The 23881-nt window shown below is 52.6% G+C and overlaps 1 protein-coding gene across 1 annotated transcript; it reads right to left on the bottom strand.

The window, feature by feature from the left end:
• Positions 1 to 416: 416 nt before the first annotated feature.
• On the bottom strand, positions 417 to 22005 carry LOC128728923 (transcriptional regulator ovo-like). The gene is made up of 6 exons (XM_053822573.1): positions 21798 to 22005; positions 5197 to 6023; positions 2812 to 5061; positions 1988 to 1990; positions 679 to 1422; positions 417 to 602 (listed from the first exon to the last, which is right to left on the bottom strand). Exons 1-6 carry the CDS (start codon positions 22003 to 22005, stop codon positions 417 to 419), a joined length of 4218 nt encoding a protein of 1405 aa, XP_053678548.1.
• Positions 22006 to 23881: the final 1876 nt, after the last annotated feature.

Genomic DNA, 23881 nt, shown 5'->3' with positions numbered 1-23881 from the left:
GAACCACACTCAGAGACGCCCTCCGGAGATGGGCGGGCGCGGTTCCGGGTCAGGGATCGGGTGGACATCGGCCTAGGCTCTTGGTTTTCATTTGTTCTCTTCCCTCTACAACTTTGTTTTCTATCTCATTTTTTCTTTCTCTCTCTCACACTCTTTCTCTCTCTCTTTTGCTCTCGCTCTATTTAGAAATTTCATGTCCTTTCCCCACCCTCTCCCGTATCCCAGGGGACTAAAGTATAAAATATCTAACTCCTAATGTTTTAAACAATATTATTGCAGCAGAAAAAAATAGATAATAAATAATTAGGGTACTTTCATCAGCCTTACGGACTCCCCCTCCATTCACCTTCTCATCACCTCTTCTTGCATCTCTTCCTTTACCCTCTGGCCCGCGCGTTCGTCTTATCCGGCACATCTCAGTTATGCACTGGCATCGGCAGTGAGCCAAGCAGATTGTTCGCAAACGCTGCATTGTTGAACTTGAAGTGTCGCTTGTCGTAGAACTTCAGCAGGGCAGGCGAGTATGGGTGCTTCTCCTTCAGGTGCATGTAGTGTACCTCTGGTTCATTCGTCGTGTGGCCGCACTCCTCGCAGACGTACATCTGTGGATGGATGAGAGCGATTAGATACTACTGCACTGTGGCTTCCATCTTGCTATCTTGCCGCAAACCGGATTACCTTCGTCCGCCGTTCCTTATACGCGTACTGATGCTGAACACCGTGCACCTTGAGACAATGCGACTCAAGCGAACAGCGCTGCGTGAACGACTTCTCGCACAGGTTGCACTTATACGGTCGCACGCCGGTGTGAGTACGCGTGTGCCGCTTCAGATCAAACGTGTCATTGAAGCCCTTGGCGCAGAACGTGCAGAGGTAACGCTTGACGTCCGAGTGGCACTTCATGTGACGGTTCAGCAGCCGCTGCAGGCTGAACGTTTTCGAGCAGATACGACAAACGAAGCGGTTCTGGTCATCCTCGGCTGTTGATCCACCGGCAGTGCCACTACTGGCCCCATTGCCGCCACCTGGCGAGCCACAGCTGTTCGGTGAGGAAGCGGACGACGAGGTGGACGACGAGACGGATGGGGACGAGCCCGAGGACGCACCCTCGATGTGGAGTTGCGGCTGGAGATGATGGTGTTGCTGTTGTTGTTGCTGCTGCTGCTGCTGCTGCTGTAACTGCTGCTGTGCCGGATGTTGCGGTTGCAGTTGATGAAGGTGTTGCTGGTGGTGGTTATGCTGCTGTTGCTGTTGTTGCTGGTGGTGGTTGCGTGATTTGCCGCTAGTTGTCGCTGAAATTTGCTTACCACTGTGACGATCCTCCGAGCGCATCCGCAGCGGTACGTTCTCAATGGCCAGTGGATTTTTGATACCGTGTCCTCCATTCACAAACTGCAGTTCTGAGTCAGCTGGGAGTCCCAACTGATGGAAAATAATAACGAACACTGTTAGAAAATGCTCTTGTCTAAAAATGTCTTTGCTTATCGTTTACAAACCCATGCCACTAATCTAAAATATTCCTTTTCGAGATTAGCTACGGTTGAAAAAGCTATATAAAAAGTACCAAAATAATGACGAGAAAGGAAGCCAATCTTATAACAGAATTAATACCAACAGAATTAATACATCAGAGTTAGTGTTAATACATTAATATCAATGTCTACAATGATTATTAGTGTGCTTTTTCATCTTCATCATTGTTTTCGCCTTCATCTCCATCAAATTTTTCATCTGCATCATCAGTTTCATCTTTTTCGCCTGATGCACTAGACATAGCGGATAGTGAAACGATAGTGGCATTTTGAATCGCTGATGGGCCAGCTTGCTGTCTATCTTTAATTAAAAATATATGTGTAGATGTATGCTTATATTGGAATGATGAATTGTTGTTTAAAGAATCGTTCTCTGCTGTATTGTTACCAGACACATCTTGAGCACTGTTCTAATCAGCTGCTGGCAATTCTCTTTCTTCATTTTGCTTAGCCACTTGCTGTTCTTCATTTTCATCATCATCCGCCAGTCGTCGCGAGAGATGGTATTCAAACAGTGGATAAAAGCTACGATCCAATCTGTCCTTCTCTCCATCTTCAAGATGTTTTTTCTTGTTTTTTCGTAGCTTCCTTCTTCGAAAAATTTCCTAGTTTATATTTTTTTTATATACCTGGTGTAATAATAGATATGCAAGATATAATGCAATCTTGTAAAATTAGCCCAAATATCACAAAACCTCAAAATAAGATGTGCCGAATAAAAAAAACACCCCAAGCTACATTGTTGTACGCTCTGCAATTCTGCTGTGAGATCTCGCAATGCAACAAGCAAAAAAAATCACTATCTAATGCCAAAATAGCACTGATACTCCATGGTGTTGCAAAACATTTAGGAACTGCCTTAAGTTATCGCAATTCGAAACGTAAAAAAATATAAATTAATGTCAAAATAGCCCCACGATGTCGCTAAAACACTTTGCGTATCTGCCAAAAGTTCTCGAGGTTCATACTGTGAAATAAGCACACTAATCTAAATCACTATTCTACTTCTTCTAGGGTGTTAGTGCGTGCATGCATGCTTCAGAATGGGTTCTTGTACCACAACCAATGAATCCTTCTCCGTATATACATGTACTCTCACGAAATCTTCAGCATCGAATATTTCCCATGAATTTCGATGCATTCGTCGAGTAATTGTACCGTTTCAAAAAGAAAAGAAGTTAATAGGATTAGTGACGCAAGTAAGCAATAGGATCTGCTACAAGGGCTAAAGAACCCTGAGCAGCTTATCCGAGGTCTGATATCGAACGGTGCTACTTACATTCTGGATGGTGGTCGCAAGTACCGCCGGTGGAGGTCCTGCAACCGGTACGTTATGGGTACCAAGAGCAGCCCCAGCAGCAGCCGAGGACGCGCTTGAGGATACGGATGAGGTGGAGTTGCCACCTGGCGATCGCACACCACCACTCGAGCGCTGGTGCGATGTCAACTGCTGGTGTTGCTGGTGTTGCTGTTGCTGCTGTTGCTGCTGCTGGTGTTGCTGCAGGTGAGCGGCCGGGCCGGCGCTAGCGAGCTGCAGATTCATGGCGAACGGGCCCTGCAGTGGTTGCAAAGTCTGGTGCAGGTCGAAGTCAAGCGAGGAGCCACCGCCAGGTGACGGCAGTGAGAGATTGCTGTGCGCATCTAGTTGGTCGTAGCGCAGCAGCGGTTGGAAGGAGCCATACGGTGAGCTGCCATTGCCACCGTTTGACAGATAGCTGGCAGGTTGTCCACCATCTTGGGCTGCCGACGTACTGTGATACTTTCCGTGGTAGCCGCCAAGTCCGCCATGTTGCGTGCCTACGAAGCTGGCCGCAGCTGCCACCGCCATGTTGGTGTACTCGCGCGGTAGCACTAGGTGTGCGTGAGGACCACCTGCTCCTCCACCTGCAGGTGTACCCTGTTGCTGGTCGGATGTTCCACCAGAGGTTGGGTAGGCGTCACCGAGCGCGTCATGCACGGTGTCGATCTGGTGCAGGGACGCACTGACCGAGTCGGGTGTGAGCGATGGCGTAGAGGTGAGCTCAAGGTCATTGCAGTTACTCGACTGTTCATCATGCATACCGCGTGAATAGAGCGAAAATTCGGCATCACTCAGACACCCGTCCAATAGTCCATTAGGGCTTGCACCTGCCGAGGATGGGTACGTCGTGAGTGTAGCTGTCAACTGCATGGAGTCTCCCATGTCCATCATCGAGTCTGCAACGTCGTATCCTGCAGATCCTGTGCCACCACCTCCAGCACCTCCACCATCCACAGTAGCGCTCGCGTACAACCCATGCAGTGTAGGGTCGACAACCTTCGCATCATAGCCGAGATCCACCTCGTCCTTAAGAGCCAGCCCGAAGTGGTTGTGTAACATCGTGAGTGTGCAGTGTTTGCCCATGACCGCTGCCGCTACTGCCGCCGCCGATGTCCCGTTGCCCTGGCCTGCCGTGGTTCCTCCTCCACCACCACCACCTCCATCCGTTGCACTGCCATACGTGAAGCCGGAACCGAGCCCAAGGATAACGCCACTACCCAGTCCGGTTCCTGGACCACCTGCACCACCTCCACCGGCACCTGCCAGATCCTGCGCGACCGCATCACACTCAAGCGAGCTCAACAACTGCTGATAGCTGGCACTGTTCGTCAGAAAGCCACCATTCGCGTTGTATCCATTCAAACCACCACTAGCGCCGCCTCCTTTCAGGCTCTCGTAGAACGGTGGCAGCGAACCCGTTGGTGGGCTGTTGGGTCCGTAGTTGGAGCGTCCGTCTCTTCCTCCCATACCACCGCCGGCACCTCCTGCACCCAGTGCGCCTCCACCACCGCCTCCCGAGGAGAATCCGATGCCACCACCGCCTCCACCACCACCTGTACCACCGCCACCGTTGTTGGAGGCACCACCTCCACCATTACCGCCACCTCCACCACCGTTGGACTGGCCACTTCCACCATTGTTCGAAGAGCGCCCATGTCCTGCGGCTCCTTGCATGATACCGCTGATGACAGCGGCCGCCGCTGCCGCCCGTGCTGCCACCGTTGATCCTGCGCGGAACGGCTGCAGTTGGTTGCGGAGGAGCGCTGCTTGCTGTTGCATCTGTCGGGCCTCTCGTCGCATGCATACCATGCGGTCTTCTAGCTCCTGATCCTCACCATTCGCCGTCGCTGCCGCCGGACGTTTCGGGATGTGATAGTCAATCGGTTGTTCCTGCTCAGGTTCTACAGCCAGCACTACGACTGGGCGTACCTTCAGATCGACCGCACGCGGGTTCGCATCCAGATGTTGATGCTGTTGTGCTGGTTGATGCGTCGACGACGCATCCTCTGGTGCAGGTTTACGCACCACCGGTGTTCGCTGGATGACGGAACAACGGACGGCGGCTCCAAATGGTACCATCGGTGAAGGGATACGATCCTTCGCCGGTGGTGGGCTTGGTGAGGGGAGTCGCAATCGGCGGTGCTGCTCACTTCCCGGCACCTGCGGTTCCTCACGGATGACCGCTTCACTCACCGGACCTGGCGGTGTTTGCTGCTCCTTGCGAAGGTCCTTAATCTGTTCCCGATCCGGATCTGTCTCTTGGGGTTGTTTCTTCTCTTGTCCCGCTTGTTGTTGCTCTTTCTCTTCGTCGCCTTTCGTCTCATCCACCTCTTCCTCATTCTCCTCCGCCTCACGCGCAACAACCGAGCCACGTGCCGGCTCGTCCTTCGACCGTTCGTCGTCCTGCGTGCTGCTTCTCGAGGCTACCTCCGGTGCCGGAGGTAGCGGAGGAGGCGTAGGTGGGTACACCTTACGTTCGGCGTTGGTGAGGACGTGCCCACGGGCCCCAACATACGGGGAAGGACCTTCGGTAACCCGCCGGCAAGGACTTGCAACAATCGCCGACGTTGAAGGGCGTCGTTTGTCGAACTTCACCGCCGAAGGATCCTTTCGCTGGTCGCAGGATAATGGTTGCTTCACCACGTTTGTCACATGCACGGGTAATGGTGGTGGTGGTGGTGGTGGTGATGCCGAGCGAGTCGGTGGTCGCGACTTCCGGCCATCCAGAAACGTGCCTACTGGGCGGCTTACGAACGGTGGTCGTCGAGAACATCCTGCTAGATCGGCTGGTACTGCTTCATCACTGCTACTACTGCTGCTATCTGCCTCGTCGTCTTTCGGGCAGTGTGGTAGGGCTGGTCGACGACCAGGACCTCCCAGGATGTGATGCCGCTGGTGACCGACGGAGGCGGTCAGCGGCGAGGTTGACGATTCTTTGGCAGGGGTGCCGCTGTTGCGGAGGCAGAGCGCGTTGCTTCGGTGGTGATACGCCGCCAGACTGTTGCTGAATGCTGAAGCTGCTCGACTGTTGCTGGTGCCATCGTGGGTTGAACCGGTGGCTGTTGTTGGATCGCAACCGGTGGTTGAGTCTGTCGCTGAGCCTGATGAGGCGAATATCGGAATTGAGGGTGATGTTGCTCGCTTCCGGCAGGGTGGGCTGAGGCGGTTTTCCTCACTGAAGATATCACGCTCTGGAAAGAAGAACGTAAAGGACGAAACGTTCACGTTAGTATGCGTTGAATGTCACATGGAAGCTCTTTGTGTATTAATCTAAACCATTGATTCAAAAGGATTTAAATAGCGGTTTACATCGCCGTTGAATCTAACTATTATTTGCGATTTTTTACTACAGTAGTTCATCCATTATAGTTATCGAATATAAATGTGATAACAACCAGTTGAAAAAATCTTGTTTTTATCATTCTTTTATCTTAAATTATTAGAAACATTAACGTTTTTCGTCGAGGAAATTATGCACAGTAGATGAACAGGGTTGTAAGAACAGCTATCTCACAGAGCACGAAAATGATCTTCTGTGCGAGCACGTTAAGAAAGCATTCAAGTTAGCCTCTTTCGTATTCGAAATACCATTGCGCCTACGGTTATGCAACACGCATGACAAATTGCAAGAGCAACACTATCGAGGCGGCTCCTTCAACGGCGAAAGGGTTTTTCTTACCGGCAAGGAACGAAGCTCGACGGTTAAGCAAATAAGACACTCCAAGCTGCAGCACCGTTACCGGTGCTGGATGCGGAACATCAGCAAGGGGATGAATTTAAGTGTTGTTCTTTTCCTACATTACAACTCCGTCAACTACTCCACCAACGGCACATTCCGATGGGGCATTCAAACTCCCCTAAAACGGTCACAAATGGTGAAATGCCTTTTGGGTAGCCACAACCATCGGTTTTGGCCGACCATTTCCGGCCGTGGAACGTGTTGCCCATACGAATGCTCGGAGCGAAAGAGAGGCACAGGTGTTAGAGTGAAACGCTAAGGGATCCTTCGCTTTAGAATGCGTTTTGTGTTTTTCGTTTTAATTACACACGCAACCTACACTGTCTAACCTCCTCTGTCAGCCCTCTCGCCAACACCCGTTAATGGAGGGACACAAACACACGCGCGCGCGCACACACACACGAAAACAAAACCAACAAAAACGGAAGCAGGAAGTACCCAATACCTCTCCGTTTTTTTTTTCAAAGAGGAAGACGCTTTTCATTCATATTCTAATCGAAGCTCAGCGGCGTCTAGAGATGGGGGTTCGTTCGCTCACCTGTACCACCCCCTTTGGCCTCGTTTTTTTCCCACCCACACACACACACACACAGCGCAACACCACGCTAGAAATAAAAGAAAAACGAAGGAAATAAATGCGCGTCACCCCCCCTAAAGCCCGTGGGGGGATGATTCCTTTTTGTGTGCCCTTAAATCTGAAGCGTGAGCAAAACAAACAAAACAAAAAAAAAAGAAACAAAGCTCATCAATGGCATTGTTTCATCTCCCGCTCGGGTGGAGAAAGGGGTGGCATTTGTGTGCGTCTGCCGCACGCGAAATGGGGGTGGGACATTCTTTTTTTTTTTTTGTACATTAGAACAATGACCTCCCTTCGGTGCATTTTTGGTTCTCGCACCAGCCAATGAAATGGGCACCTCGGAACCTTTTCAATTACGTAACTCATTGCCATCACACATTCCCTTTTCGCTTTCTCTCTCTCTCTCTCTCTCTCTCGTTGGGGCTCCTTTTGAGGACTCACAAAATGGTCAGGTTTCCCTCGGAATTGGCTAATGTATTCTATTGAAAGTAGCCCGGCTCGCGATTAGCATATCAAAGCTCGCTCTTTCCCACATCCGTTTTGTGTCTGTTTATTGTGCTTTTGTGCAACGTGCGTGCGGGGGTGCGAGAAAATTGAACACCTAAAAAAAACACAAGAGGGAAGTTTAAAAACAACACCAAAAAATGCACACGAGCTCTTTATCTAGCTCCAGAGAAGCAGTTTAATCTGCAATACCCCCCAGCGCGTCTTGCGAGAGAGAGAGCTGTTTGTGGCATTTAATTTCCCCCAAGAAAAAAAAACACACATGTTTGCTGTTTTTCCGTCGTTTTTCCAACCAACAAAAACAGCGAACACGGAGAAAAATAAAACCCACATCAACACCCGTGGTAAATCTCGTTTCACAAACCCGCGCGCGCTAAAAACCGCTGCTAATGAGCCACTAAATGCGCCGCCGGTGTTCTGCGCGCGCGTTTACACCCCCAGATACAGTTCGCACCCAGCGCTTAGTGCAGGAAAAGCACGAGATCGGGCAGGAAAAGAGTTAGCCCCACCAGTGAAGCGAGGACGATCAGGAACCACAGTCTCATCGCAACCGTCGTCACAGCCTCTCTGCGGGCATGAACAACTCCTCCACAAGCTCACCAACCAACGGATCGTCGGTGGAGCACGTGTGTACGGGCGACTCCACAGAGGTCATCCCAGAGGGCATCGCGTCCGCACGCTTCCAGGTGCTGGTGTGGGCGGCCTACACCCTCACGCTGGGTGTGTCCGTCACCGGCAACTGCTCGGTGTTGGCCGTGGTCGCAACCCAACGTCGCATGCGAACCGCAACGAATCTGTACCTCGCGAACCTAGCCCTCGGTGACCTGCTGATGACGCTCCTGTGCGTCCCGTTTTCGTCCGTGTCGATGTTCGTGCTGCAGTACTGGCCCTTCGGTGGTGCCCTGTGTCTAGCCGTCAACTACTGCCAGGCCGTGTCGGTGTTGGTGTCTGCCTATACGCTCGTCGCCCTCAGCGCAGATCGCTATCGAGCGATCGTACGTCCACTGCGGTCCCGCCGTCGAGCCCATCGACCTCGGGCTCTACTGCTGCTGGGTCTGGTGTGGGTTGCTGCACTCACCACAGCACTACCGATCGCTCTTCACTCCACGCTGGTGCAACCAAGCGAATGGCACGCTCGCTGTGACCAATCCGTCTGCACTGAGGTGTGGCTCGATCCTGGAGCTGCTTTGGCCTACTCCCTTGCGCTTACGCTCGCCCAGTTTGGACTGCCACTCATCACCCTACTCTTCACGTACACCTGCATCGGGTGGCGCGTGTGGCGCCGCCAACCACCACCAGGGGGCGCTGTCATCTCAACGTCAGCTCGTCATCCCTACCGACGAGCGCGCCGTAGGACACTCCGCATGACCGTGACCGTGGTGGTCGGGTTCATCATCTGCTGGTTGCCCTTCAACGTACTGCTGCTGGCGCCTCCACTCGAGGACCCAACCTGGGCGCCTCTGCCGTACCTTTGGTTCGCTTTTCACTGGCTCGCCATGACGCACTGTTGCCTCAATCCGCTCATCTACTGCTATCTGAATGCCAACTTTCGGGCCGGTTTCCGGGCGCTGTTGGTACCCCCGCGCCACACCAGCTGTTGCCGCGTGCGTGCTACCACGTGTGGAGCCAACACCAACACCAGCAGCAGTACGACGGCCCTCGGTGCAACCGAGGTTGAGGATGAAGTTTGAGAGACCTCAAAGGAGCAGCCCATTTTTTGCTCCCCCATTCGATGGGGAAGTTTGTGTAGCTAAAACACGGGAAAAGCTCTAATAAAACGAAGAAAAATCAACCCACACAAGCAAACAACTTCTTGTTCGAGCTGAGCTGACGGCTTCTAATCGAGCATGTTAATCGAGGATGTTGCATAAGCGAAACAACCGCGACTGGTCAGGCTCGGTTTGCTCGTCGTTAAGCAGTGAAAGATCAACAACCTTTCTCCCAGCATGCCCCCCCCCCCCTCCCGCCTCTCCCCCACCGCCCTTTTTTCCACCCAATTCGATCGTGGTTGATGATGATGAAGCTTGCGCTCTTCGTCATTTCCGGCAGCTTGCAGAAGCCACAACGCCTTATCCCCATCAGAAGTCGGGAAACCGGCTTCCAGCCAGTCGGGAGGTTTCCTCTTCCCTCCTCCTTCCAATCACACACACACACACATCCCCTTCTGAGCAGGGGGCGGCTTTTTTCCCTCAATCGGTGGTGGTGGAATTAAAACCAGTTGGGAAGGAAGATGGGGCCTATTTTTTTGCTTCTTTGCTTGGCTGCCACTACTGAGTGAAATTGCTTAGATTATTACCTCCCCCCGGCTTTTCCGTCCCCTTTTTCCAATTCCGCTTTCCACCCCTTCTAAGCTTGCGATAGAATTTTCCCGAAGACGATACGTAGCTAAAAAAAACCTGCCGCCATTCGAGCGTTCCGTTCTTGCGTGCGTGTTATTACTTCAGCTCTTCTTCTTTCTCCTGCTGGTGTTTTTTTTTGTCTCTCTTTTTTCTTTGTCCCCCCCCATATGCCCCATTCTCTCTCTCACTCTCTCGAGCGTTTTGTCTCTCTCTTTCGCTCTCTATTGCACTCCCATCAGAGAGCGATGATTCAAAAATCGCGCCGGATGGCTCATTACGTTTCCTTCCTTTCCCGCCAACCACCCCACCCCCCCCCCTCTTTTTCCACCCTACCACCCACCCATGAAAAGCCCCGTTCACGCAAGAACAACACTCCCCCCCCCCATTGGTGTTTTCTCACTCTAACTCTCGCTCGAAAGCGAATAAAGAATCTCCCCCCCCCCCATTTTCGATGCGCTGTTTCACTCCCACGCTCGCTTGAGAGCCAGAAAGGGGGGGGGGGGTGATGATTGTGAGGGAAGTGCGACAAAGAGCCCCCCCCCCTCTCTCTCTCTCTCTCTCAGCGAGAATGCGCACTAGGCAACAGTAACAGCGCGTTCTGTGCGATCAACGGATCGTCAGTGAAGAGAAGATCCACGGTTGGTGAAGGGGGCTGGCCGCCTGTGACGTCGGGGATGAAGCGAGAACGAGACGGAAGCAGCGAACCGGTACTCAGCGAAGCATACACAATCCCCTCCCCTCCCCCCCTGCACCTGCCACATCAAGATGCCGAGAACCTCGTAAAAACGCACCACACACCGCGGTCTAACTGTACCGCGAGAGGATCCGCGAGATCCGTTCGTCTCATATTAGCTGACGCACTCTCGCGGGCTTCTCTCTCTCTCTCTCTCTTTTGTCATTTACCCTGGGCCTTCGCGCCTTCGTTTACGTGCGCTCTCTTAGCACAAGAACATAGCGGCAAAAGCACACACAAGAAAAAAAAAGCGATCGATCGATCGAGCGAGAGAGAGAGAGAGAGCGATAAAAGACTTCCCCGTCGAGGGGTTCGTCGCTTTAGATCTTTCGTTTGCTCGATTGGCTTCTTCTCCGTCTCCGGGGTTTTTCTTCTCTTCGCGGGCGCCGGGGGTTGCTCGGAAACCTTGCCACCACCCACCGTCTTCCTCTACTGCAGCTTCCTCCTTTTTTACCCCCCCCCCCCCCCCTTTGCGTCCTAATAGCAACACGATCAACAGCAGGAGGAGAAGAAGACGAATAAAAAAAGGCAACCTCCGGATGATCGCGTGATCGCCGTTTCTTCGCTTCGCAGGTAGAAATGTGCCCTGTTGTGTGGATCGTAACCGGGCTCCGTGAAGGAAGGGCACAACAACAACAACAACAGCAGCAGCAGCAGCAGCAACAGCAACAACAAAGCAGATAGGAAAACCTGCATCAAGAAAGGCAATCATCAGCCCCCCGAGGGCGCATCACCTTCCTGAGGGGCACGACAAAACGATCTCCCTCTCTTTCTCTCTCTCATCGGTGGTCTGTTGTTGTTCTTCTCTCGTCCATCAACACACACACACAAACAGTGGGACAGGTTTCTCCACTCGCTGGCGCATCATTCTGCTCTAGCCAGGGCGCGGTGAGCTAACAGAGTGTTTTTTACACACAACAACAACAAAAAAAAGGCAAAAGATCCAACGTTTTACGAGAGAAGAACCGTTCGAAGGACTTGTTTTGTTCTCCGTTCGCGAAGGCACACACACAGCCACACACATACACGCGTATGGTGCTGTTTGACCAGTCCGTTTAAGCTTTAAGCGATATAAAGCTGCCGTTGGCTCATTATGCGCGTGAGGCGCTTCCGCGGTGTGTGGGGGCGAGGAGAGGAGCCTGCTAGCCGCACACCCTTCTCCTCCAGCACCACCACCGCGCGCCTCTTCCGCAGCAGCTGAAGCAAAAGCCCAGTGCCACAGGAATGCCGCACTTTTGTGTGATGAGACGAGGGAAGTGCTGCTGCAACTCACGGGGAAGCGCGGTTGACTCGGGAAGGAAATGAAACATTTCGTTGATGCCTCTTCATGTTTCCCCACCACCCATCCTCTCATTGTTGCGGGAGCAGTAGAGAGAGAGAGAGAGAGAGAGAGAGGGGAACATAAAACAACACCTCTGGGAAGAAGAGAAGGCTCACGGCAAGAGTTTGCAAAAAAAAAACAAAAAAGCCACACCACCTTTGTTTTGAAACGTTTTTCCACGCGATGGAGGAATTTTTAACGGATAGAACAAAGCCCAAGATGCTTTTCCTTCGCCAGCACCACGGGTTCTGAGACGATGGTGAGAAGAAAAGCAGAAGAAAAAGACGCGCGCAGCAACCATCGAACCAGAACTGGGAAACCCCGCGATGCGCACAATGGTTTGCCCCCCCCCCCCCTGCCCCCTCTGTCTTCCCATGCCAAGGGTGAGCGTGCGAGAAAGAGACGAAGAGTGTGAAAGGCAGAGAGGATGTGTGGATTAGAAACTGCGCGAGGAAGCGCTCCTGAAAGCGCAAGATGCTAGAATGTTGAAGGGAAAATAAGGGTGAGGAGTAGGAAACATAACATTAAACCTTCCAGAACACCCCCTTCCACCCCACCCACACTTCCGGGGTGTGGTGTTGTTTCCTGCTTCGCGGGTTTCTCCCCATGGAAGCCGGAGGAGCTTTTTCTTCGTCGCGGGAAGCTCGTAATTTTAGTGTACGGATTATTTGCTTCCATTTGGAGCTTGATGGGATGGGACGCGTACATGACGGAAGATAATGTGGCGTTCAACGGTGAAGAGAAGAAGCGAGTCCTCGGTGAAATGAGACACCTTTCTCAAGGGACAGAGAAAGAGAACACATCTTGAAAAAAACATATCCACTACTCCAAAGGGAGCTTGTAGAAGAAAATTCTTTTAAAAGGAATCCCCAACACCTTCACGAGGCTCGCTTAAATGCTAGAAATTCAAGCAACAATATTTAGCTCCACAAGCGCCGTTTTTCTCACACATGCGGGGAGAGAAGAAAAAGCGGCAAGGACGAGAGGCAAAGCACGAACGAACCTCAAAAGCTAGCGGATCTCATCCCACCCTCCACACACGCACGCAGCAATCTGAGCAGAACTGATTTTTCTCGATTCTCTCTTGGCGTGTGTGTGTGTGTGTGCCTTTTCTTCTCTTCTTCTCGCTGCTGTTCAGGTCGTAAGATGTTTTTCTTTTCGTTTTTTCCTCCGTTTGCGGTGCGCACCATCCAGCCAGCCTCTGGTGAAGCATTTCGGCGCTATGCTCTAGCCAAGCCTTGGCCTGTCTTTCGAGTGGAACCGGGAGGAAAATGAGCGAAGGAAGGAATCCACAGAGGAGAGCCAACAATAATAACACCGCCTGTGGTGTTTTGAGTGGTACACGGGAGGGGAGCGGAGGAAGGTGGATGAGAGGCAGAAAAGTGCGGGGTGAATGCCGGTTGACTCGTTCTCGCATTCACCTGGTAGAAACAACACACACAAAAAAAAAGGCCCTCAACCCTCAAAACATCGCCCGTCTGCTCGCCGAGTGGTTGAAGAGGAGCAGGGGAAGGCTTGGGGAGAGGAGAAGGGGGCTTTTCTTCTCCGTTCTACGCGTGCGTGTTCGTGCTTCCGTAACAGCCGCTTCAGTGCGCCGCAATGCGGTAAAAGAGGGAAAAGCGAACAAAAGACTTCAACGGGCGCATAAGCGAGGAAAATTCCTTTGCGCGTGAGCATTCGAGACAACGGTCTCTCGGGGTGGAGCATGGGCAGGCGGGGGGAGAGCCGAGAATGGCCCCGGTGGTGGAAAGCTTTCTTCCAACCTTTCTCCCACCAGCTCCACCTCCCCCTAGAAGCACAAGTTCGTTAGCCGTCTGGTTATCGGGCAGGGGCCGGTTTGAAAACGTTGCGCTTCTGCGTTTTGTGGTAATATTTTCTTTCCATTTCTCATCCACTGCTGTGCTCCAAAGCAAACCCGGGAGGAGCTTCTTGAGCAAAGCAGCAGTAATAAATAAATAATGGATTAAAATAAAACCCCACGCCACATGGAAAAGGGAAAAAGAAAGAAAGAAAGCAAAAAATACACGCATTCGAGCTGATAAGCAACCCAGGTGAAGTCGACATTTGCATGCCGTTTTTCGTTGCAGGATAACCCCCCTCCCCTCCACTTCCCATGCGATGCTTTACCACGCTTTGTTCTTTCCTTGATCGAAGCCAAACACACACACACACTCGCCCGGAGGAGAAGAAGAAGAAGTGCTCATTTGTGATGCAAAAACACGACCGGCATCGCCAGGGGAGGCCAATGTAAAACAAGCGGTCCATGAGGGAGAGAGAGAGAGAGAGAGAGAGAGAGAGAGAGAGAGACGGTGCGGCAACTTTGCAGCTCCCTTCCGCGGCGTTTTCTTCGCTCTTGCGCACCTACTCTCAAGGCAGGTGGGTGGGGAGGAAGGGAGGAGGGGGTGGTGCTCGTGTGGTGAGGAAAATCAGGTTTTATCAAGGTCAAACTTTTAGAAGATATTGACCTTGCGGGCGCACGCTCGCGCGCTTCAGCATTCAAACCAAGGCTTCGTGTGGCTGCTGCACGAGGAAGTAAGCGTTGAGGAAGTGGGCAGAAGGTGGCATGGTGGGGGCGGGAGGGGCTGCTGGTGTTGAGGGAACGAGAGGAGGGGAGGGGGAGGGGGAGGGGGGGTACCGTTTGTATGCGCACGCGCAAGCTGCCAAGAAACGGAAGCTTTAATGTTGTTTTAATTTTGAAATTTTCTTTTATACATGCGGGAGTGTGAGAGTGTTTGTGTGTGTGTGTGTATTTGTGTATTACTTTTTCCTTTTTACCACACCTCCTTCCGCTTCTTATGCTACTTCCTCTAACATCCCCTAAAATAGGGGCTGAAGGGTTATTAGTTGTCTAATGTACACGAGGAGGAGCAAATTGTCTAAACTTCTTTAAAACGAGCCTGTTAGTATTGGTAAGCAGAAGCAAATGGAAAGCGCCCATCAGAGAAAGGACTCCAAGCTCATTTGCGCACCCCTTCCTTCCTCCCCGCACGAGAAAGCTCTTCCTTTTACGTGTGTGCGAGAGAACGAAAGGCGACCTTTCAACCCCTTTGCTTTACGCCTGCCATATGGCGGCAGCAGACAAAAGCCATCCTTATGCAAGCGAAAAAAAGGCAAACAAAAAAGAAAGAGCAAGAAACAACCCAAAGGCAGGACCCTTTGTTGCGCAACACCACGACACGAGGACACGAGCTGTTCTGCCTTTTTCTGCATCAACTGCACGAAGCGAGGATCGAAACGGAAATGATCAATTACGGGGAGGTGTTGTACTTGCACACACACACACATACACCCAGCCACAGGAAGGGGCTTTCTGCGCAATTTGAGTCACCGAGAAGGTGCATTAAGGGATGCTGAAGAAAAACATCACCCCGCCTCCTTTCAAGATGCATCTTCCCGGTTTTCACCAGCATTCGCGCTCGGCAAACCGTTGCAAACCGGTCTCGCCTATAATCCTTGACCCATTTAATGTTGGGCACTGGTAGGGAGGGGAATTGTTGGAAAACCCCCCCCCCCCATTTTCTCTTTCTCGCGTGTTTTACTCACATTTTAGAGGGCATTTTATTAAATAAAACTCAACAATTGAGGAGTTTAATCGATGCAACTGAGCTTTTCTTTCCCTCTCAAGTTTCCCCCTTTTCTTCTCGCAACGTGTCTGTGTGTAGGAGAAAAACCCCGGGATGGCGAAAATCCCCTTCCCTCAGCATCCCCCCCCCCCTCCCCCGCACACCAACCACCGCAGGACCTCCGAAAAGGGGGTGACATTTACACAAGGACACAGGAAAAGAGCGCACGGATGCTTGAGGCTCAGCGAAACGGGCCTCATTTTTGGCAACACACAACGCGCGTGTGTGTGTGTGTTTTATGCAAAGGAAAAATCCTTCCTTTGTTTGTTGTTCTTCTTTTTCTTTCCTTGCGCTTTTTGTAGCCCCGTGCAGTGCCATGTTGAGGCATCTCAAGAGCACGCGTACGCGACACCAGCTAACCCTGACGAACGGCTCCACCATCCCTTCCTCCCCCTTCCAACACCCTCCGCAAGGGGGGGAGAAGGGATGGGAAGCATTAAGTGCAGCCTTGCCAGCTTCAGCGGCGCTGGTGGTGGCTTTGCTTTCCGGACGGCTGGACGACCATTTTCGGTCGACATCTCCTCCTACCGCTGTTGGTGGCTCCCGCACTTCTCCTACAAACCACCCAAACCCCTCCCCTCCCCCCCCCCCCCCCCTCGCGTCTGACCGTGCCCTTCAACGCAAAATCCGCACCTCCGCGTAGGCGCAACACCACGAGGACACCAAACTTGACCCAGATTCGGTGCGGCTTTTGTCGCGAGCCAAAACCGCAAAACCGGTCCCCCCCCCTCCCCCTCCCCCGTCCGCCTGTCTTATTATTATTTATCTCTCCCGTGTGCGTGTGTGTGTGGGGGGGAGTGTTTTTTTGTTGCTAAAGCTGCTGCTGCTGGTTTTCGCCACGATGGGCTGCTGAACCGAAAATAAACACAAACCTCCTTCGCGCTAGGGCCACCCACTCAGCGAAAGAAAGCGCTTCACGTGGTGACAAACACACACCCACACACACGCGCGCACTGTCGAAGGTGACACACACACACAACCACACACAGTCGGTTGTCTCGCGCGCGTAATTGCCGTTTTGGTTATGAGATTATGCAGATTTTGTACCGTTTTGTTTCCGATCGTGCTCCCCCCCCCCCCCCCTGTGCGACCTCGACCGTTATGTCGTCCCTCTCCATGTGTCCTTGGCAGTAGACCGCGCGCGCGCGAGCTTTCAAGAATGTGTGGGCCTTTTTCACTCCCCCCCTTTGGCCAGGCTCGCGTCAAGGCGAATTCGCGCTAAATATTTATCGTTCGTATTCTTGCCCCCCCCCCCTTCTCGCCGCCTGCACGACACTTGTCGTCCTGTGGGTGGGTAGAGAGAGAGAGAGAGAGAGAAGGCCCGTCGGGGGGGAAGCTGCTGCCCTCCACAGCGAAGGGGGGCGCGAGTCGTTAACCCTGACCTAAAACTGCATGCAAACACGGTGGCGGTGATGACGGCGACACACACACACACACGCGTCACACAAACACGCGAAAATGGAGTGCAACAAACATGTGCAAAGATCCAACCCCAGCCGCTTTGTGATTGAGGCTTTATCGAGACGGAAAGGGTGGTTGTGAGCCACATGGTTTAGCTTTGTGTCCCTTCACAGGACTAAGGGGGGGGGCGGTTTTTTGTGTGCTATTTTTATTTCCGTCACTGTCACCTGGCCCGCTCTTCCCCCTCCCCCCCATGCGAAATCCCCATCGCTGGGGGGCGTTTAAAACGCGAACAAGAAAAAAGAGACAGAGTGCACACATTCACACACACACTCGGCCCACCAGCCACCAGTTGAAGCGAATCTGTGCCAAGACCAAGGCAACCCCGACCCCCACCCTGCCTCCTCCTCCCCCTACCGATGCTGCACCAGTTCCCCTTCTCGTGTGACGCCGACGCGGCCGAGACAGTTCAGACGACCCTCACACGCGTCGGGTCTAAAAACCACGCGGGCTGGACCAAAATGCACCGCGAGCGAGAGAAAGAAAAAGAAAACATGGCAACAGCATAAAAAAAACACCCAACCGCTCTGTGCGCGTCGAGAGCGAGGAACACGGCACGAAAGACTTCAACGGCACCGTAAGCGACGAACGGCGGTTTTTTTTTCTTTTTGTTTTTTTTTTGTTTTTGGGAGACACGCGGCACGAAACGCGAAGCAAGTGAGTGAGAGAGAGAGAGAGAGAGAGAGAGAGAGGGACAACGTTGCTCGAGTGCGTGCAGCATTCGTGTGCTGGAGGCTGTTGCTTTGGAAGCGTAGAAGAAGGAGGAGAAGGAGAAGGAGGAGGCGGAAAATGATATAATAGCGGCCACGATCAAGATCAACTCAACGTCACCGGGTGCTGTGCGTGTGTGTTTCTTCCACCACGAGAGAAGGGGGTTCACCTCGACCACGAAAAGCGAAAATGCGGCACCCTCAAGTGGACCCACTGAACGGGGGATGGGGAGAGTCTGCGGGGAGGGGGGGGGCACTAGGAGACGATACCTTGAAGGTGGTAGGCAAGAAAGTAATTCAGAACGCCGTCACACAAACCCATCACAATGAAGTACAGCGAAGGGTTGTTTTAGGGGTGAGGGATGGATAGTGAGCGATGGGAGAGGGAGGAGGAACGGGGAAACCCAAAAGATCCCCGCCAAGTACCGCCTAAAACCACGATTCTATTGCTTTTGTTTCGCTCAATCGCGCCCAATTTTGCTGCCACAAGCGCGTACCAGCGAAGGGCGCGCGTGTGTTGCTGAGGTGGATCGAAGGGGGAGGGGGGAAAGATGGTGTTGCGAGGGGAGCGCACAAATTCGCGCACCCAAGTCCAACTTTTCGCTGACGCATCTCGATCGCACTTCAACCCCAGCGCGAGGAAATCATTAAAGGAAGGTGTAATGATGAGGGAAAGAGAGAGAAAAAAACAACTACACCTAGCTGGAAGGGTGGTAGATGGAGGAGAGGTGGGTACGCACGAAGGAAAGAATTCGAATAGACCAAAGAGCGAGAGAGCGAGAGAAAAAGAGCGTTCTGTGGAGCCATAATAAAAAACTCACCCTGCGTGGTGGCGGGTTCTGGTTTTAGGGCACCCCAACCCCACCTGGAAGGAGGGTTAGGGGAAGAGAGGAAAAGCGGGAGGCGGTGTGGAAAGGTGAGCTCGCAATTATTTGCTGACGTCCGGTGGAATTCGCCCCATTGTCGCCTCGAACCCGCGCTGAAAGAGGGGCTTTTATTGTGACCGAGGGAGGTGTTGGAATGGTGAGAAGCGGGGGGAAGGGGGCTAGGCTGGAAATTTGAAACATTAGGCGACGAAAATGGAAACCGAACCCCTCCCCGCCCTCTTACGCCCTCCTTTTCCCGGGGGATGTTATCGACGAAAGTGCGTTCGCATTCGGTCTTTGGTCTTTGAGCGGAAAAATGGGAGGAAAAAATGCACGCACGCGCCCCTACCCTCCAGCCACCCGTTGTTCAACCCCCTCTTCGGTGGGGTTCGGTTAAAAATGCAACGCACCCCTATCTTCGCGAATGAGCTGCCCGGACTTTGGGGGCTGAGAATTTAATTCGCTTTTTTTCCGTCTCCACAACTACACCCCCACCGTGGGAGGGGGGGGGTAGAAAAAGGAGAGCGTTCATCTCCACCTCATGGGAAAGAATTATCGTGAAACAACGAGACGGGAGCTTTGAAAAAAGAAAAGGGAAAAGAAACCCCAAAGAAGCGTATCAGGCATGCAAGAAAGGGCCACCAGATCTGCAATGGAAATTGCTGAGGGGGGGGGGGAGGGAATGTCCAGGAGGAGATTGAGCAACGCGAGAACATTGCCCCCGAACCCCCAGCCCGGAACAACCCCCGCAATGGTGGGGATTTATGCGCCAATCGTACGTAATGGTGGCGGGCGCGTCAAGTTCGTCGCACATTCCGGGTGGGAAATCGAAATGAATAGCGAGCGAGGGGGCGAGGTGCATGAGAGGGATGGTGTGAGTGAAGTAGAACAAAAAAACGAGTATCCAAAATTGCATATATAAATGTCGATCAAGTCTCGGGCCCGGGTTCCGTCGTCGCCCTTTTAACCAAACTGTTGGGAAAGGGGTGATGGAGGGGGGGGGGGGGGAAGGGAGGAGCAGATTGTGCAATCGAGAGTGAGCGAGATGGAAGGTTGATGCTGTTCCGAGGCGCGCAGATGCATTTTAAATCAGGACACCGTGTGGAACGCAGGTGGTGATGTGATCGCTCTAAAAAGCATGAGGAGCCCAAACGTGGGTAGCGAGGGTGGGGGCTAGCGGGAAAGCTTTATTCTCCCTCTACACACACACACACACACGGCCGGCTTGGTCCGCGCGCACACGGTTCTGGAATACATTTAGAAATCGAAACGCACCGTCTGGGAGAAAATGTTTTTTTCATCATTCAATCCAGCGCATGAAGGGGGAGAAAGGAGATGGAACGGGACGTGGGTGTGAAAGGGAGGACAGGGGATGAAAGCATTTGAATAACAACCCGCTCCCTGTTTTGCACCGATTTGTGATCGCTTCATTTCAGATGTCTCCCCGGAATCCGCTATTCGAACCCGATCGAACGAGTTCGTTGGTGGGAAGGAGGGGGGGAAAAGGGGAAGGGAATAGAAGCCCTCTGGACATGGGACACACGCACACACGCACACGCACGTACGCACATCGAAATCGGATCACATTACGCAGGCGTCTCGCGTCGTCGAGTTCCCTCCAAAAAGTGATCAAATGGGAACGAGCGAAGGGGAAGGGAAGGGAAAGGGGAAGGGCGCCCGGAAGGAAGGCCCAAATGGTCAAATGCAGCAGTCAGCGGAATACAAGGACATGCCGAGTGAGGGGCGTTACATGATGCCTGTTGAAAATGAGGTTGGCAAAAAATAAATGCCATTCGCCTTTTTTTTTTCTTCGTTGGCATCGCAGGGGAGAGAAGAAGGAGCGAGAGCTCACACGCACACACACACACTTGCGAGCAACGGACGGACACGTGCCTCAACCTCCTCGGTCATCCACCCACCCACCCACCCACCCGCACACCAGGACATGAAGCGCCAACCCCAATCAGAGCTCCTACCTTCCCTCAGGCGGGAGCTCTCGAGGACACTGAACCACGTGTATTCAAAGGATATGCAAAACGCCCCTGCCCCCAACCCCCCACACAACCCTACTAAGAGGAGGAGAGGAGGGGGAGGGGGGATCGCATCGGTAATCGGCGCGCCGGATCAATATTCTGCCGCCGAGGAAGGGACCCGATTTCATAACAACACTGGAGAGTGGGGGAAGAGAAGAGCGGGGGCGGGGCGGAGGGGATGCATGAAACATTCATCCCTTCAAAGCGCCAACGACGAACGGTGCTTCCGCACCGGCGTTCCACGATCTGGACGAGGTTTTAGTTTCTTTTTCTTTTAACACTCGCTCTCTCTCTCTCTTTCTCTCTCTCGGCCCCGCTTAACGCTCTTTTGGAGGGCGCACAATTGTTGCAAATCAACGTATTCCCTTTGGTGCTTCCAACCATCAAGCATGAAGCTTTTGGGGCAGATAATTGGACAACTACCTTCTAATTGAGCTGGTTGAAAAAGGACATCAAAATCGTGTTGGTCCTTAAGGGTTCTATTTATGCAGAGCCTTAGCTTATCGAAAACAAATATTTCTAAAGATTTATCGATGTTTTTGTTCCTTTAGAGCGCATCAATGGCAAGAAAAGAGCTGATTGATTGCATTCAAACTCTCATCAGTGTTGCTTAAGAGCAGAAAAATGAAGAAAAATTGCTACCTCACTCCGTTTTTTAGACATCCTTTTTTGTCATCCAACGCCACTTTTTTGACAGATAACGCAGGCTCCAAGATGACGGATTCTAATTCTAATTCGAATTCTAACTTCCGATAAGAAGCATTTTTTTTTAAATTCGCCAAAAAGCGGTATCAGTGCTGCCACCTTAAACGCGCTGTCAAACGAAACGGAAACTGGTTGTTCACAAGATGGCGGCCAAAATTGCTAGAATTTTCCAAACCCGGCCCCGAGTAGTGTCTTTTCGCAATGTATTGATTATGTAACGACATTTGCCGGCGTTGGAAAAATTCCATCATACAAAAAGGGAGCCATTTCCGCGTGGAGATGGAGAAAATGGAGGCAAAATTGGGAACAAAAAAGGAATAAACACAAAAAAGAATGAAAAATTCGTGTACTTACCGGCCGCATCGTCATGTTCACGTTTCCGGGACACCAGGGACAAGGGCTCACTCGTTCCAACCTCACTGCCCTCACACGCACCAACCGCCCCATCCACGATGTTGGTATCATCAACCGAACCGCCATCATGGCTGTTCTTCTGCGCCTCCTCCACCAACCGAAGCTGCTGCTGGTGGAGCCGGTTCTTGATCAGGAAGATCTTCGGCATAATGCGGATGCGGGCCTCGGGCCTACTTCCGGATGTTGCGACTGTTCAAGCGCCAGCGCGCGCGTGTCTCTCTCTTCACACCAACCTCCGGGCTTCTTCTCTACCGCCACGGCACACGCACGTGCGCACACGCACAAACTCACTCTCCGATGGACACACACACACACGCACTTCTTGCCGGGTTCCGGTGTTGCCACACGAGAAGAAAAAGCCGGCCCCGGGGCCGGCACCTTCTTCTCGAGCTGAACAAGGTCGCGAAGGTGGCGAAGATGCCACACAGCAAGAAATCAAAACTAACTCCTCAAAACGAACCGAAACGAAACGAAACGGGGGAAAAAAAGCACTCGAGAACGCGTTGCTTTACTGCTGCTGCCGCTGCGAACCGCTTGCGAACGGGATATGCTCTGGAAGCTGCAAAAAGGGAAGCCGAGAACCAGGAAATGAGCAAAAATTGTGCCAACTTTTGTGCACTTGTTTCGTGACCGAGCCGCATAAAGGTTGATAGCAGGAAGGCTCCCCACACACAGTTCAGGCTCGCGAGGTTGGCAAACCCGACTGGCTGCCGATGACTGAGGTGTGAGAAGAAAATCGCTACCCGCGGTCGCGCAATTGGCGCTTTGATTGTGGTTATTGGTTGCTTGGCTGAAGCACTCGGTACGTTACAAAAGCTGGGTGAAGAATGCCAGCGAAAAAGGTGACATCAAACTTGCAGCAAAAATGGCGGGCGGCAACCATTTGACACTCGCGCGTGACAGATCCTTGCGGTGGTGGACAAATTTCGGGTTGATTGAAGCAGCGCGCGCAACCGGAGCTATTTTGTTCCCACTTTGCTATCTGTGCGACGTCAAACAAAAAAAAAATAAAAGCGCACGCGCCATCAGCACAGCAGCGCCATTGTTCCCCGGTGGTGTTAATTTTGCACTTGCACTACTCGCGCGCGCGCACACACACGCACGCGCACATACACACACACACGCACTGCAGGGCGAGTTAGAAATCTCCTTCTCTGGGCCGATAATGTTTCGATAATGTCGATCAGTGGCGAAATTGCATGCAGCCGAAAAAAAAAGCCGCACCGATTCGTTTGGGTTTTGAGTTAAGCAACGGCTGGAGGGAGAAAAAAACGGCCCAGAACTTGCACCGGAAACTGTCACGTTTGTCACACACTAACCCACACAGGCACGTCTGTCAAGCCGCACGGATACCAATCGCACGCAGGTCCGTCCCGGCGGATTCCGACACAGTTTTCCCGGCCTTTGTCTAAAGAAAAGCAACGACAAAAAAAGAATGGCCACACACTTGTTCCTGTGGTCGGTGCACGCATAACCACACACGCACACACGCACGGTGGCACTACACAACCCGGAACAGAGCCCGGGAAAGGACGGCACGCAAAACGCCCGCTTGTTCTTCACCCTTGTCGTAGCTTCTCTGTTCGCACTTTGCACCGAGAGGGAAAAAAAAAGAAGCTGCTACTCACAATGCTGCTCTGCTCCTGATGACTGCTGACCACTTTATCCGGGAGAAAAGGACCCGGACAGATAGCGAGTTTCGGGTACGTTCGTTCTACTCAACGTTCTGCTGTGAAATGACGCTCGCTGAGCGTACGGTGAGCTCGCAAAGTCTGGACGCAGCTGAGTGCTGTTTGCTCTCGAGCGTACGCACACCACCGTACGCTCGCTTTATGACATCTCGCTCACACCAGCGGGCGCTTTCGGTCGCTCGCATACCGGCACATGACGCGCGATCGCCCACAGAACGCAGCACGTAAGGTGCGTACGGTGCGCTCACGCTCCAGAACGCATGCGTAAGATGAGCGCGCTTGTGAGAGATGGTGCGTGAGAGACGCTCTCAGCGTTTTGCGGCACTCTCGAGG

Source organism: Anopheles nili, chromosome X (assembly GCF_943737925.1).
Source record: "Anopheles nili chromosome X, idAnoNiliSN_F5_01, whole genome shotgun sequence".
In the NCBI taxonomy this organism is placed as follows: Eukaryota; Metazoa; Arthropoda; class Insecta; order Diptera; family Culicidae; genus Anopheles; species Anopheles nili.
The sequence above is the reverse complement of the archived record's forward strand: the minus strand, read 5'-3'. Positions and strand labels throughout refer to the sequence as shown.

Bases quoted from the DNA above. Each gene is read 5' to 3' on its own strand.
- LOC128728923 (XM_053822573.1), bottom strand. From the start codon at position 22,005: ATGCCGAAGATCTTCCTGATCAAGAACCGGCTCCACCAGCAGCAGCTT. The intron at 5,062-5,196 runs GTTGTTGCGCGT...GAACAGATTAAG, and splicing joins ACGAGCCGGCACGTGGCTCG to GACCTTCGCAAGGAGCAGCA. The intron at 603-678 runs GTAATCCGGTTT...ATCCATCCACAG, and splicing joins ATAAGGAACGGCGGACGAAG to ATGTACGTCTGCGAGGAGTG.